Here is a 13,887-nt window from a genome sequence, read left to right as displayed (position 1 = left end):
ATGAGCTGCATGATTTTGCAATATACAGCACCACCTAGTGGTCATACATCATAATTACATAAAATATTAGATTGGGAAAGTTAGTGAACAGCGGCATTGAGGATGAACACAGCATGGCCACATGAGGCCAAAAAAAAATCCTTTTTTTTTTTAGGGAGAGGGTCACAAAATCCAAATGACTCTAGTTATTACACACACCCCCACCACCACCACCACCACTCCACCTAAGTGCTCTGCCCCGGTTCCCTTAGATTTTTCCAAAGGAGGAAGTCTACATTCTTTTTTTAGTTTACATTTCTGTTTTTAGTAGCTTCTCCACACCTAACTGCAGCTGACATAAATACAATTCCAAACAGTCAATCTAAAGTGTGAGGATCAACCCATACATCCTGATATGAAGAAAGTGTAAAGTTTAGGTTCACTGTTAGTCCTTGAGTTTTCTAGTTTGATCAGAAGCCTGAACTGACCGATAATGAATATTGTACGTAGTTCACAGTGTAGACTTCTCCACCAGGGGGCTATGTTTTATTGTCTTGTTCCATATACAATGGTCTGTGGTTGTGGAGGGCGGAACGTGAAAAAGCAGAAAACAACTCATAATGCCTCTAGTTTTCTCTAAGACAAGTGTGGAAGAAAGAACAACATGGACCATCTCTTAGTATTTTCCATGATATTTCTTTATCTTCAGAAAGGTAAGTTCTAAAATGTTATCTCATCTTAAGGCTAGCTTAGAACTGTGATCAAATGCCAAACTTAGCTCTGCTACAATTGTCAAACTCAGAGTATACGTCAACATTAGATAGAATTAGAGAAGGAGCTAAGCTTCTGAATATGCTGTACTCATCGGGTTACCTCCATCTTGAAGGTCCATGGTCATTGCTAAGTGCTTTTATACATGGCTCTGACCCTTTGAGAATGATATTGTTATGACCCTATTTCAGTAGTTTCTTGTCCTCTAAGGTTACACATGGCATGATGGTATTTTGGGCTGTCACCAGCTAGAAACCTTCATGTAAGGAACCAAGTGTTACATGTGGCTCCTGAACTATGGGTTGGGGATTACATAATACAGGGAGTGCAGAATTATTAGGCAAGTTGTATTTTTGAGGATTAATTTTATTATTGAACAACAACCATGTTCTCAATGAACCCAAAAAACTCATTAATATCAAAGCTGAATATTTTTGGAAGAAGTTTTTGGTTTGTTTTTAGTTTTAGCTATTTTAGGGGGATATCTGTGTGTGCAGGTGACTATTACTGTGCATAATTATTAGGCAACGTAACAAAAAACAAATATATACCCATTTCAATTATTTATTTTTACCAGTGAAACCAATATAACATCTCAACATTCACAAATATACATTTCTGACATTCAAAAACAAAACAAAAACAAATCAGTGACCAATATAGCCACCTTTCTTTGCAAGGACACTCAAAAGCCTGCCATCCATGGATTCTGTCAGTGTTTTGATCTGTTCACCATCAACATTGCGTGCAGCAGCAACCACAGCCTCCCAGACACTGTTCAGAGAGGTGTACTGTTTTCCCTCCTTGTAAATCTCACATTTGATGATGGACCACAGGTTCTCAATGGGGTTCAGATCAGGTGAACAAGGAGGCCATGTCATTAGATTTTCTTCTTTTATACCCTTTCTTGCCAGCCACGTTGTGGAGTACTTGGACGCGTGTGATGGAGCATTGTCCTGCATGAAAATCATGTTTTTCTTACCTTGCAGACTTCTTCCTGTACCACTGCTTGAAGAAGGTGTCTTCCAGAAACTGGCAGTAGGACTGGGAGTTGAGCTTGACTCCATCCTCAACCCAAAAAGGCCCCACAAGCTCATCTTTGATGATACCAGCCCAAACCAGTACTCCACCTCCACCTTGCTGGCGTCTGAGTCGGACTGGAGCTCTCTGCCCTTTACCAATCCAGCCATCTGGCCCATCAAGACTCACTCTCATTTCATCAGTCCATAAAACCTTAGAAAAATCAGTCTTGAGATATTTCTTGGCCCAGTCTTGACGTTTCAGCTTGTGTGTCTTGTTCAGTGGTGGTTGTCTTTCAGCCTTTCTTACCTTGGCCATGTCTCTGAGTATTGCACACCTTGTGCTTTTGGGCACTCCAGTGATGTTGCAGCTCTGAAATATGGCCAAACTGGTGGCAAGTGGCATCTTGGCAGCTGCACGCTTGACTTTTCTCAGTTCATGGGCAGTTATTTTGCGCCTTGGTTTTTCCACACGCTTCTTGCGACCCTGTTGACTATTTTGAATGAAACGCTTGATTGTTCGATGATCACGCTTCAGAAGCTTTGCAATTTTAAGAGTGCTGCATCCCTCTGCAAGATATCTCACTATTTTTGACTTTTCTGAGCCTGTCAAGTCCTTCTTTTGACCCATTTTGCCAAAGGAAAGGAAGTTGCCTAATAATTATGCACACCTGATATAGGGTGTTGGTCATTAGACCACACCCCTTCTCATTACAGAGATGCACATCACCTAATATGCTTAATTGGTAGTAGGCTTTCGAGCCTATACAGCTTGGAGTAAGACAACATGCATAAAGAGGATGATGTGGTCAAAATACTCATTTGCCTAATAATTCTGCACGTAGTGTACATACCCCACAACCTCTGTTTGGAAAGGAACATTCTTTAGATATTTGAACTTTGGCTTACCTTCTTCAAAACATCTTTCACAAGAAAGATTTTCACCGAAATATTGGTTGTCTCCAAACTCTCCAAAAACAGATCTAACTGGTGCCATTTATAACACTGCCTATGTGAAAGAGGGTCTATTGGGCACCAGGTCCAAGAGTGACTGCCATCTCTGCACCACCTATAGTTATGTCTCTGTTTTTTTTATTTTATTTTAGGAGGACATGTCATAATTTTGGTTGGTTGACCAGCCATCACACGTGGCAGGTTCTTTACCTGACATCTTTATTTCAGCTCTGCTTCATATGTCCATTGTGGTTTGGAGGGTGCTGTTTCTCACTGAGGAGACACAGGGGTGTATGGAGACTTTTCATGCAATGCCAAACTAGAGAGACCCACCTATAGACTGCATCGTTTGGGGGTTCTTGCTTATCATCTGAACGAACCAGAGTACCGATTGGCTTAATGAGATCCCTTTGATGCAGCTCTGTACCCTCCTGAGCTGCAACTCAACCAACCAGTAACTGATACCGATGAGGGGAAAGAACCCCCAAACAGTACTGTCTACAGGTGGGTGTCTCCGTTTTGACTGGTATCATTTAATTTGCTTTATAACTTCACTCTGAGAATTTATTCTTTCTTTTTTATTTCTGATTTTGTTTTGTAAAATCCACCTCTTATTCCAGGTTTGAGCATTGAAGAAACCTGTGGGGACACAAGACATGTAGAGAGTAACGTGGGAGGGGAGGTGATGCTCCCCGTCCAGCAGACTGAAATCCAGGACATCACGTGGATGAGCAGCAGAGACAAAAATATTTTTGCGGTAACAGAACCTGGGAAACCTGTTGTTATTAGAAGCATGTTCTATAATGGTCGCATTAATGTTACAGATAATGGGACATTAATTATAACCAAACTAACCAGAGAAGACCAAGGAATCTATAAAGGCAGCGTCCTGCGGCGGATATCAGGCCAGTGCGCTCAGTTCTACAATCTGACAGTATATGGTAGGTTAGCGCAATCTACTAATCCCTGTGTTCCCTTCTATAAAGTATTTCTAAGACAATAGTAAAAGGCTTCACCAGGAGTAGGACAAAACATATTTAAACATGTAATAATTAAAGAAGCAAAAACAGAATAATTTTGTTCTGGCTTCTACTAGGCTGCCCCTACAATGCTGAGATGTTTATTGTTAGTGGGACCATTGTAGGCAACATGACGGACAACTTTGATCTGAAGCTGATAGTTCTGCTAGAAATCGCTTAGGCGTCTTTATGTCATGTTTGTAAACTTTATCAGGAATGTGTGCCGGGAAGGCTCCCCATGTATGTGCCAAAGGTAAGTGAAAAAAGGTGTCCTTTTGGCACATGCCAGACCAGTTGCATCCTATATTCCCAAGTTATCTCAGGCCAGAGTTCAAGGACACCCTCAATACCTACCTTAAAAAAATACCAGACCAACATCTCGAGTTTGCTGTGGCCACGGAACCATGCATGACTCTACAAAAGATGATGGAAGAAGGAGGAGGACAATCCAGACAAACAGCATCTCATTAACAGAACCTCTTTCCCCTTTTGTCACAAGATCAACGTCTTGAAGATTGGACTCCTCCACTATCTTAGGACTCGGAAGCCATCTTGATGGGTGCCATTCCTGCTTCTAGTGACTATATGATTCTATGGAGAAGGATATAGAGTAGTTAGCCATTTTTATTTTGTAATGGGACCTACTGTAGATGGTGGTATATGTTGTACCCTTCCACTAGAGATATATGTCGGGAAATTCTACTGTCCTTAGAGAAATTATATGGGGTCGGGGGCTATTTGGACTTACTATAACTTATATATGCCCTTGGTCAGAAGCCAGAAACTCTGTGCTTATCCATAGACAGGACATCTGAAATGTATGTATCTTTTGTTCATAAAACTGCCCACTTTTTAGTAAATTGAGCATTTAATTGACGTTTCTTCATTACGCTTATGTTTTTCAATACAACTCAATGATTCGAAGAGCAAGTCTTTTCCAGTAGCCCAAGTACAACTTCACCCATAAGGATCAGCACAGAAGCTATGACCACCAAGTCCAGTAAACAGGTCACAGGTAAGAATGGTTTTCAAGTAAGAATATTCGATTTTGAGAATATATGGGCGAATATTCATCATATATTTAGCAAATTCACTATCTTTGTTGCAAAATTTGCTTAATGCGCATGCGCAAAAAGGGGCGTGGACTAGCAACTGTTTTCAAACTACCCAAAGTTTGAGGCGTGAAGAAGAGCTCCTGATCACTGTAAGTAATTTCACATTAAACCAGTGTATTTGGTTACATTTCACGTGCATGTCAGACCAATCGCTTTATATGCAGATAGTGTTATAAAATATTTGTGATTGCGAAAATCGCCACTTATGATCCAAATTTTTTTTTTCAGATACATAGAACTTCACTTTTTATCAGGTTTAAGTAGCTATTAGTGATTGGTGCACTAAGTATTGTTCTGACATCCCAGCACTATGTCTGTAGCATGTACGTATGGACAGCAGAGAAATATCTCTCACATGCACATTGCACATCCATTTTCCTGCTGCACACTATATACACCCCCCACACACACACACACATACAGTCTATAGATTACAGTTTGGGTCCTGTTGGTCAGGACTCAGGAGAAGCTTTCTTTGTCTTAACGCCAGTATTTGCCGGTTCATTGCACCATAGGGAGGCGAACCAGCTGTACACCCCATACCCTTCCGTGACTTCACTAGGCAGGTACATCTCTGCTCAGCCGGCCAATATCTCATTGCTCAGACTCCACACACACACACAATCACGAATGAGACAACTGCCTTGGCGTCCTGAGATGAAATTGGGCGGCTGCCACGCCCCAAATAAATCACGGATGAGGCCCCTGCCACCTGCAGCCGCCCCTTCGTGGCTAGAGGAGCGGCCCCGTGCTGGCAGCGGTCCAGCACTGGAACCGACTCCCCTACCACGACCACGGCTGCCGGCATGCCCACGTGTACTCATGGTGTGTTTTTATATACAAATAAAATATATAAGGAAAATAATGAGGGAATTTGGGCAAACTTTATTGGGTTGGGGACAATGGGGCAAAAACGGTAAAATAAAAAATACACAAAACCCTGAAACACACAAAAAAAAGACGCTTACACTAATTACTAAACACACGAAACCCTAAAACACTACCCCTAAAACACAGAAAAGTGCGATGCGGTGCAATTTTCACGCATGGTTGGATGATAGGGATGAGCAACCCCTTTAAGGTAAATTCACTGTATTATTTTCTCTTATAACATGGTTATAAGGGAAAATAATGGCATTCTGAATACAGAATGCTTAGTACAATAGTGATGGAGGGGGTTAAAAAAAATAATAATTATTTACTCACCTTATCCACTTGATCGTGCAGCCGGCATGTCTTCTTTCTTCTTCTTTCAGGACCTGCAAAAGGACCTTTGATGACATAATCGCGCTCACCACGTGGTGAGCGTGGTGACGTCAGCGCAGGTCCTGCTGAATGAAGACAGAAGGATCACCACGCGGTGAGCGCAATTACGTCATCAAAGGTCCTTTAGCAGGTCCTGAAAGAAGAAGAAAGAAGGCGGTGCCGGCTGTGCGATCAAGGGAATGAGGTGAGTTAATTACTTTTTTTAACACCTTAATCTACATTTTAGTAAGCATTATGTAGTCAGAATGCTATTATTTCCCTTATAACCATGTTATAAGGGAAAATAATAAAATCTACAGAACACCGAACTTCAGTAAAGAAGTCCGGGTTCGGGTCAAGGTACCTTGCACTCGCGAGGAAAAAACTGACTGCAATTGTGTGCCTACTTGCACGGGTTTGCCACAATGCACCCGGGACGCATCCGGATCAAATCCGGAACGCCCATGTGAAAGAGGCCTAACTCTAAAACACAGAAAAATACTTCTGTGTAAGGGGTAGGCAACTTTCCTATTGGTTGCTAGGGAAGTAGCTAAGCTCTTACAGCCTTCTCATTGGCCCACAAGCTAGAAGCAGGGAGGGATTATGTGTACTGTGGGGGAAAAAAAACTAATATTCAAATTTAGGAATATATAGTGCTATATTCTAAATATTCGCGAATTCTCGAAGTGTCGATATTCACGATTAAAATTCGCTATTCGAATATTTGCGCTCAACACTATTTACTGACTGATAAAGTAAGATGTGTCCCGATTCTCACCACCAAAAATGTCCCAATCCAATCTTGCTTCCAGGGAATTTCCATACAAAATCTAAAGTGTTTTTTCTCAAAAGTGTATTTCTATAATAATATGATCAATATAGCTGTAAGATGTTTGATAAATTGAGATAAGACTGGTCGCTAGGGCTTTGTTTTCTTAGCAACCAAACAGCGTATCAGACTAGACTGACAATCAGTTCAAATCAAGACTGGCACAATGGAGATAGTAGGGGCAATACTGAAGCTAGGGGAACTGGTTGGACATCAGACTTCAGGGAAAGGTGCCATGTGAGAAACTTTTTTTTTTTTAAACGTTTTAGTGAAAAAAGGTCTTTAAGGAGCTCATATGTTGTGGGCAACTGTTGATGACTAGCTGACCTTGGTGGACTGACCGGACCCTTGATCGTGAACTGGTATGGAGACTATAAGCCAGTTTCCAGAGTGACTTTTGCTCTGGTTGATACAGGGGTCACCCAATCATTGTTATTTATGATAGGAACTATAGAAAGGATTTGTCTGCACTGGAATCTGCATCAGATCGGTCTTGACCAGCTTTCCATCCAAGTAAATGGGGTTTCAACAATCTGATTCACATGGAGTGAAGGATCAGACCCATTTCACATACCCAGGAAAGATACAGTATCTAAGTGTCAGTCTCAGATTTCTACCAGAGATTCTCTAGTAATATACATGTTGGATTTGTCATAGGGAAAGATCCAATTTGTGAATTTTACTCAAGGGTTTATGTAACATGGAGGTTGGCCATGTGGTGCAATAGGGCCTGAAGAGATACAGCTGAAGCTTTGACCACATCTAATGTTTTTCCAGTTCTGTTGTCCACTTAAAAAAATGATGTCCCATTACCAGCAGGAATAATACTTCTTTTATCTTGTAGTATGGATTACCATCATGCTGAGTGTATCTGCCACACTTGCTCTGCTGCTGATATTTATTGTTACCATCATACTGTCCAGAAGTCAAACAGGTACGTATAGAAAGAGCTAAAATACATGCACTTTTAAGAAGTATCTGGTGATTCCCACATGTTCTCAAGAACTTTCCTATCCACCACAGTATTTCACTTCTTAGAGCTATTAAATGATCCTCCAACTCTTGCAGACAGGGAGATACAACCATAGACACAACCACTGATTTCTTCATGCTTGTCAGTCTAAGAAAATATTACTCTCACCATTATGTATCCATTTAACACCTTCTACAGTCATTTAGAACCATAGCCCACTGGGAATGGGGCATTCTTTCTAAAAGTAATGAGAGGGTTAGAATTCATGTTTGGCACTATGCTGGTCTGTAGGACATGTTCGGCAACTTCAAGGTTCACTTTTATACACCACTTTTTAGTTAGTCAGAGCATCATAGACAGGTGCCTGAAGACTTCCACCAAATGTTAAAATTAACCCTAACTATGGCCCTTCAATATTTAGCCCAGAGATTATTAGAGGTCTCCCTCTGAAATCAGTGGGTCTACAAAACATAATTTAATCAAGAAGAAACCCATTGCCCAAGATCCAAAGAACTTTGGGGACAATCTAAAGAGGTACAACCACAAGGGTATTCATTTCATAAATTGGTGTGGCTTCCAGCTCATACACAACCACTGATGTCTTACGATTTCTAGAAGATGGGACTTCCTAATGCTCACTGCAGATTCCCAATTACTAGCCTTGACCTTAGAAAGAAGGAGGTTGTACGGTCATTGAACAGACAACCATCTGGTGAACAATCATCATGCTGATACACATTTTAGTAATTATTGGACAATACAGTCATTCAGACTGATCATACATGTTCAGTGTCAGCGGCAAAGGATGGTAACAATCTTGAAATGGTCTTCCATGGAAAGATCATTCATGAACTATTGACTACTGTATGAAACTTTTAAACAAGTTAAACTTTTGTCTTCACAATCGCAGTGGGTCTTCAGTCAAACTAATGAGCGATTCTGGTTACATTTTACCCAATGAATGATAGTTTTGGTTGAAATCATCCATTTTGACCAACTTTAGACTAATGTGTACCTTTACCATTTCATCCACTGCTTTGATCTTGGTAATTGTTAGTGATGTTTGGCTTGTGGACTTCCCTTTGCTTGCTTATTTGCACTTTTCCCATTCCTTGCCACCTTCCTGTTGCTGTCTTTAGGCAACTACCGTATTCTGGGAACTATAACCTGGTGAAAAATTTTCCTCAAACCACTGTGAAGGAGTCTTTAGCTAAAAACAAGGTTCTTTGGCTAGAAACAATGTTTTCCCAAACCCCAAGTAAGCCAGTACCTGCCTTCTACATGTTGCCGTCAGTTCAGCTTGGTTTTCCCTGTAGTATTTTACCAGGATCAGGGCCGGTTCAAGGATTTTTGCCAACACAAGTGAAGCTACATTTTGGCGCCCTCCCCCCGCCTCGCAGCTCACCTGGTCCTGGCCCCGTCTGCAGCAGCTGGCTTCTCCTCTGTGTGGTCCTGGTATCTTCTCTCTGCTACAGACAATCGCTGGTTTGAGGACCGTATTTTTCGCCCTCTAAGACGCACCGGCCCATAAGACGCACCTAGGATTTAGAGGAGGACTTTTCCCGGCCCTGACCAAGACTATAACCTCTTGACAATCAGATGTCCCAGTGTGTTTATAATTATGTGCCATCATTATTCTTTCATCATGGTTTCCTTATGACTTGGTTAACCATATAGTTTTAGAATCCATGCTGAAAGACGAATGTAATTCTATTAAATGACTTATGTTTTACTCTCTGCTTTGTAAGGAACCAGTCATATAGAGGATGGGATATTGTATACTGAACTGGACAAAAATAAGCTACAGAAAGGTCAGTATTAGCAGTACCTTTGATGACTGCTAACCTTTATATTTAGTTACCTAAAAGGGTAAAAATGGTACAATGAAAATATCACTTCAAAATCTAGCTCACGTTAAGAAAGTTCCTACTTAATCAAGCATGGTCCCCATCTGCAGAAGAAATAGGAATCCTATTTGGGGAACCAAGAAACATTGCTTCACTTTTTCTAGAAATCCTTAACGGCAAAAAGGCAAGAAGTGTAAAAATAAAACGAGAAGAACATAGCTAAGAATATGCCTAGCCTGTACTGTGGTTTCACCCGCACGGAGCTTGTCCTCTTCTACTAGGAGCGTTAATTAAAGAACTCACATTTTCTTTTGGTTCTCATCAGTATGGTAGATGGGGAGGTCTTACAGAAGTCTTTTGTCTGTCTTGATACCTTGGGTCCTGATGGTTCTTACGTACCAAATTGTGAGCATGACCACATTAGTTATTATGGCCGTCTTAGTTGTTGTTAGTGTTTTTCATCTCAAGTTGAGTGAACATTCAATGAAAATATCAAGAGAATGAAAGCTATTACTGAGTGTAACATATTCTTTCTTTATCCTGCAGGTTTTACAGTGAGAAGAGTACAGGTGAGTTGAGCAGACAAATTTGTCTCTGAAAACATGACATTTCGGTAGGTCTTCATCATTTGAATATGACTTGTCTCTTGTTAGTAAAAATAGTGTGGAAAAAAAAATTACTCCACGTGGCTAAGTGGAAAACATGAACATGCTGCTGTTGATAGATCTTTTATTATTAATACTCATTGCCGTCTTAAACCTTTGATCTGACTCATTAACATATACATATTCAATAAGCATCTCTGATTATTTGGATGTTAATGAGATAATGAAATGTACTAAAACACAAAAACGGCAGCACCTCATGTGCAGTATCTTCAATATAACTTCATCAGGCATTTAATACATCATGACAGTCCATGAACATATTTAAAAGGTACAAAATTGTCGCCAGAGGCAGACTGGTAACTTAAAGTGGCCCTGGAAAAAAATAAATAAGTGGCCCTATGGTGTGTTGGACATGTGCAATCGCTGGTTGGGTACATGAGAGCTCATTATGTACCAGGTCAGTGGCAGAGAGGAGAGCTTTGGTGACCCACTGGTCATCGACCCACCGGGAAATTTCCCTGTAGGTACTGTGGCCAGTCTGCCCCTATTTGGCGCGCTCACTACTGGGCGGGAACCTGAATGACTAGGGGAGGAACGGGAAAGTGGAGGAATGGCTGACCGAGGAGTGAGAATTGATCAGTGGCAGAAGCGATCGATAAGGCGGGAGAGAGAAATGGATGACTAGTCGTTCCATCATAGGGTGGGATACATGAAACCAGAATTGGTCTAAAATGACACCTATGCCCCTACTGCTGGGCTAGGAGTGGAGTAATCCTAAAAATAATATCAAGCTTGATATATAATAATAGAAAAATAGATAATCATCAATAATAGCATAGCATAAAACCTATAGGGAATAAATACTGGCACTTGTACCATATTTGCTATGTTAAACTACTAGAGGTCACTATAATGCCACAATATTCCGAAGATACTTTGTAGACAATTAAAACGATGCACAGTTACCAAATTTCTACAACGCTGATGGAATAAATAGCCTCAAGCATCTCCAAACGACATACCAACCAGGGGAGTACTCGGGTAACAAGAGAAGGAGCCCCAGGAAGCTATAGATGTGTGTAGGTTTCCTCTGGGTTCTCTGGTTTTCTCCCACACTCCAAAGACATACTGATAGGGACCTTAGATTGTGGCAGCTACATTGTGTCCATGCTAATGTCTATAAAGCGCTGAGGAACACGCTCTATATAAGTGCGTAAAATAGATAAATAAAATGTGTCCTTTTAGATACAACACCAGTACTGGTTTCATGTAGACCACCCTATGATAGAACTGCTATTCATCCATTCCTCTTCCAGCCTTACCGATCCCTTCTGCCACTCATCAATTCTCACTCGTCGGTCACCCATTCCTCCACCCTCCCTTCCTCCCTAGTCATTCAGGCTCCCGCCCGGCAGTGAGCGCGCCAACTTGGTATCTTTTAAATGTGTTCATATTAAATGTCTGATGAAGAGAGCTACATGCCCTCGAAACGCATTCCATGAATACAAGAACTAGCCTTCCAAATATACTCACGCAGTCCAGAAGTCCTTTCAGGGGAGCGCGCCGACGAAGGGCCCCGTTCTTCTTCCTTAATGTGATAATAAAAAGAGTTGTAATAAGGTCCATCAACAGCAGCAACTAAGCTGAGCTTCGAGTTTTTCCACACCATACAGATTAAAATGAACAAAAAAAAATCATAAAAACACCTGATTTGTGTATGTATATGTTTTTTCATCTGTATAATGTATCATTTTGTGTAAGATGTTCTTGGGGTGCATGCGGTCCGCCCCGGCATCCTCCATTGTACGCATTTTTTGCTCGGGATTGCCGTTATCTGTGGACCGCATGCGGAGGAATTGCTCCCCCGGTTGTAGACGCGCTACAGTGTCTGGATTTGGAGCATTTCCACTCGTTTAGGCTACTTTTTTGTAGAGCTCCTGGGCACCTGTTGCAAAATCTGTAACCAGGTCCCTCACATAGGTCCCCTCACCTAAGTTCAACTGATGACTCAGCACAACCTTTAATTATGCCCCTGGTTATGCAGTAAAAAAGAACAGCAATAAGCACCCCATCCGATTCACTGTGCAGATCAACAACTCAGAGAACCCCTTTAAGTTAGTTAGTTGGTTTGGATTCTAGGCGGCTTAGAGGACTAGCTCTCAGCTGTATGATATACTAGGCCTGTGCAGGTTTTCAGCCTCTGAATGCAAACCTACAATATTCCCGCTCACTGACAGCAGAGATGTTGAAATTGTCAGGAATAGAAACCCGTAATATTGCTTTATTTCCCTTTATAGTGTGAATGTTTTTATTTCTATTGTCTCTCTTTCTTGACTCAGAAATTGTATAATACTTGAATACACCCAATCCTGTATTGTGTTTTTAAGGAACAGACGACTGTCACCTATTCTAACGTGAAGGTCACCTTACAGACAACGAACAATGTTTGAATGGGAAAAAAAAAAGATTCTGCTCAAGTTTTCCATCTGGTTCTATCAAAAGAAGAAATTACTTCCTTACCCTGTGTCCTCTCTAAGGCTCTTGGTTGGAGATATCCTGAGATGGGTGGTGGGAGATGACCAGCTTTGAAAACAATTGTGAGTAGTGTAAGACTAGTTTCACACTAGCGTTTTACATCTTTGGCAGGCTGTTCCTGCAGGGAAGCAGCCTGCCGGAGATTTATGGATCTCGCACTGCCGGAAGCTACAAGTCACCTGCCGGCCCCATTCACTATAATGTGGACCAACGACGATCCACCTGCAACCTGGCAAATATGCCGAGAAGCTGCTGAACAAATACCGCAGCATTATTTGTCTGGTCGCTTCTCGGCATATTTGCCAGTTTGCAGCAGGTCCACATTATAGTAAATGAGGCAGGACGACAATGTGGTTGCTTCCGGTAGGCTGTTTCCTGCCAGAATCGCCTGCCGGATCTTTTACTATATATGTGAAACAGGCCTAAAAATATATATTTTTTTTTTAATTAAAAGTTGATCATCTCGTACTACTCCTCTTGTGATATCTTGATTCTAGAGCTAAGCTATGGAAGGACACATCCGTATATGTTTAGATATTGTTGAACAAGCTCTGTTCCTAAAGGTGACCACACACAATAAATAAAAGTAGTTTGATGGTTCAACAAAAACATTGAATGAATGATCATCTGGTGAACAATCATTTTACAGACTCGGTCATACACATTTTAGTCAGGATTGGCAGTTGCAGGCGTGCAGATTGGTCATACCTATTCAGTGATGCCGGGTGAAGGACTAATGATCTTTCCACAAATTTTCTTTCCATTAATGATCTTGATTCCTAACATGAAAGATCTTTTGTCCAACTATCAGATAAAAATTTCAGTCATGGACTTTTGGACTTTTAAGATGATGATGGTCTATCTTGGGTCAGCTAAAACACTGATAAATTTTACCCAGCGTATGATTGTTTTGGTTGAAATGATCCATTTCGATCATCACCAATATTCCATTACCTCATTGACTGGGGTCAACATTTTGGTTTTCTTCTGGAA

At 41.2% G+C, this 13,887-nt stretch overlaps 1 protein-coding gene across 1 annotated transcript; it reads left to right on the top strand.

The window, feature by feature from the left end:
• The first annotated feature begins 587 nt into the window (after window positions 1-587).
• Window positions 588-13,519, top strand: LOC122922055. The gene is made up of 7 exons (XM_044272486.1): window positions 588-692; window positions 3,344-3,664; window positions 4,668-4,757; window positions 7,776-7,865; window positions 9,653-9,715; window positions 10,298-10,320; window positions 12,747-13,519. The coding sequence occupies exons 1-7, from the start codon at window positions 644-646 to the stop codon at window positions 12,807-12,809; spliced, it is 699 nt and encodes a 232-aa protein (XP_044128421.1). The 5' UTR covers window positions 588-643; the 3' UTR covers window positions 12,810-13,519.
• The last annotated feature ends 368 nt before the right edge of the window (window positions 13,520-13,887 follow it).

This window comes from Bufo gargarizans, chromosome 11 (assembly GCF_014858855.1).
Source record: "Bufo gargarizans isolate SCDJY-AF-19 chromosome 11, ASM1485885v1, whole genome shotgun sequence".
In the NCBI taxonomy this organism is placed as follows: domain Eukaryota; kingdom Metazoa; phylum Chordata; class Amphibia; order Anura; family Bufonidae; genus Bufo; species Bufo gargarizans.
Note: the sequence above shows the minus strand (reverse complement) of the source record. Positions and strands in the feature narration are given on the sequence as shown.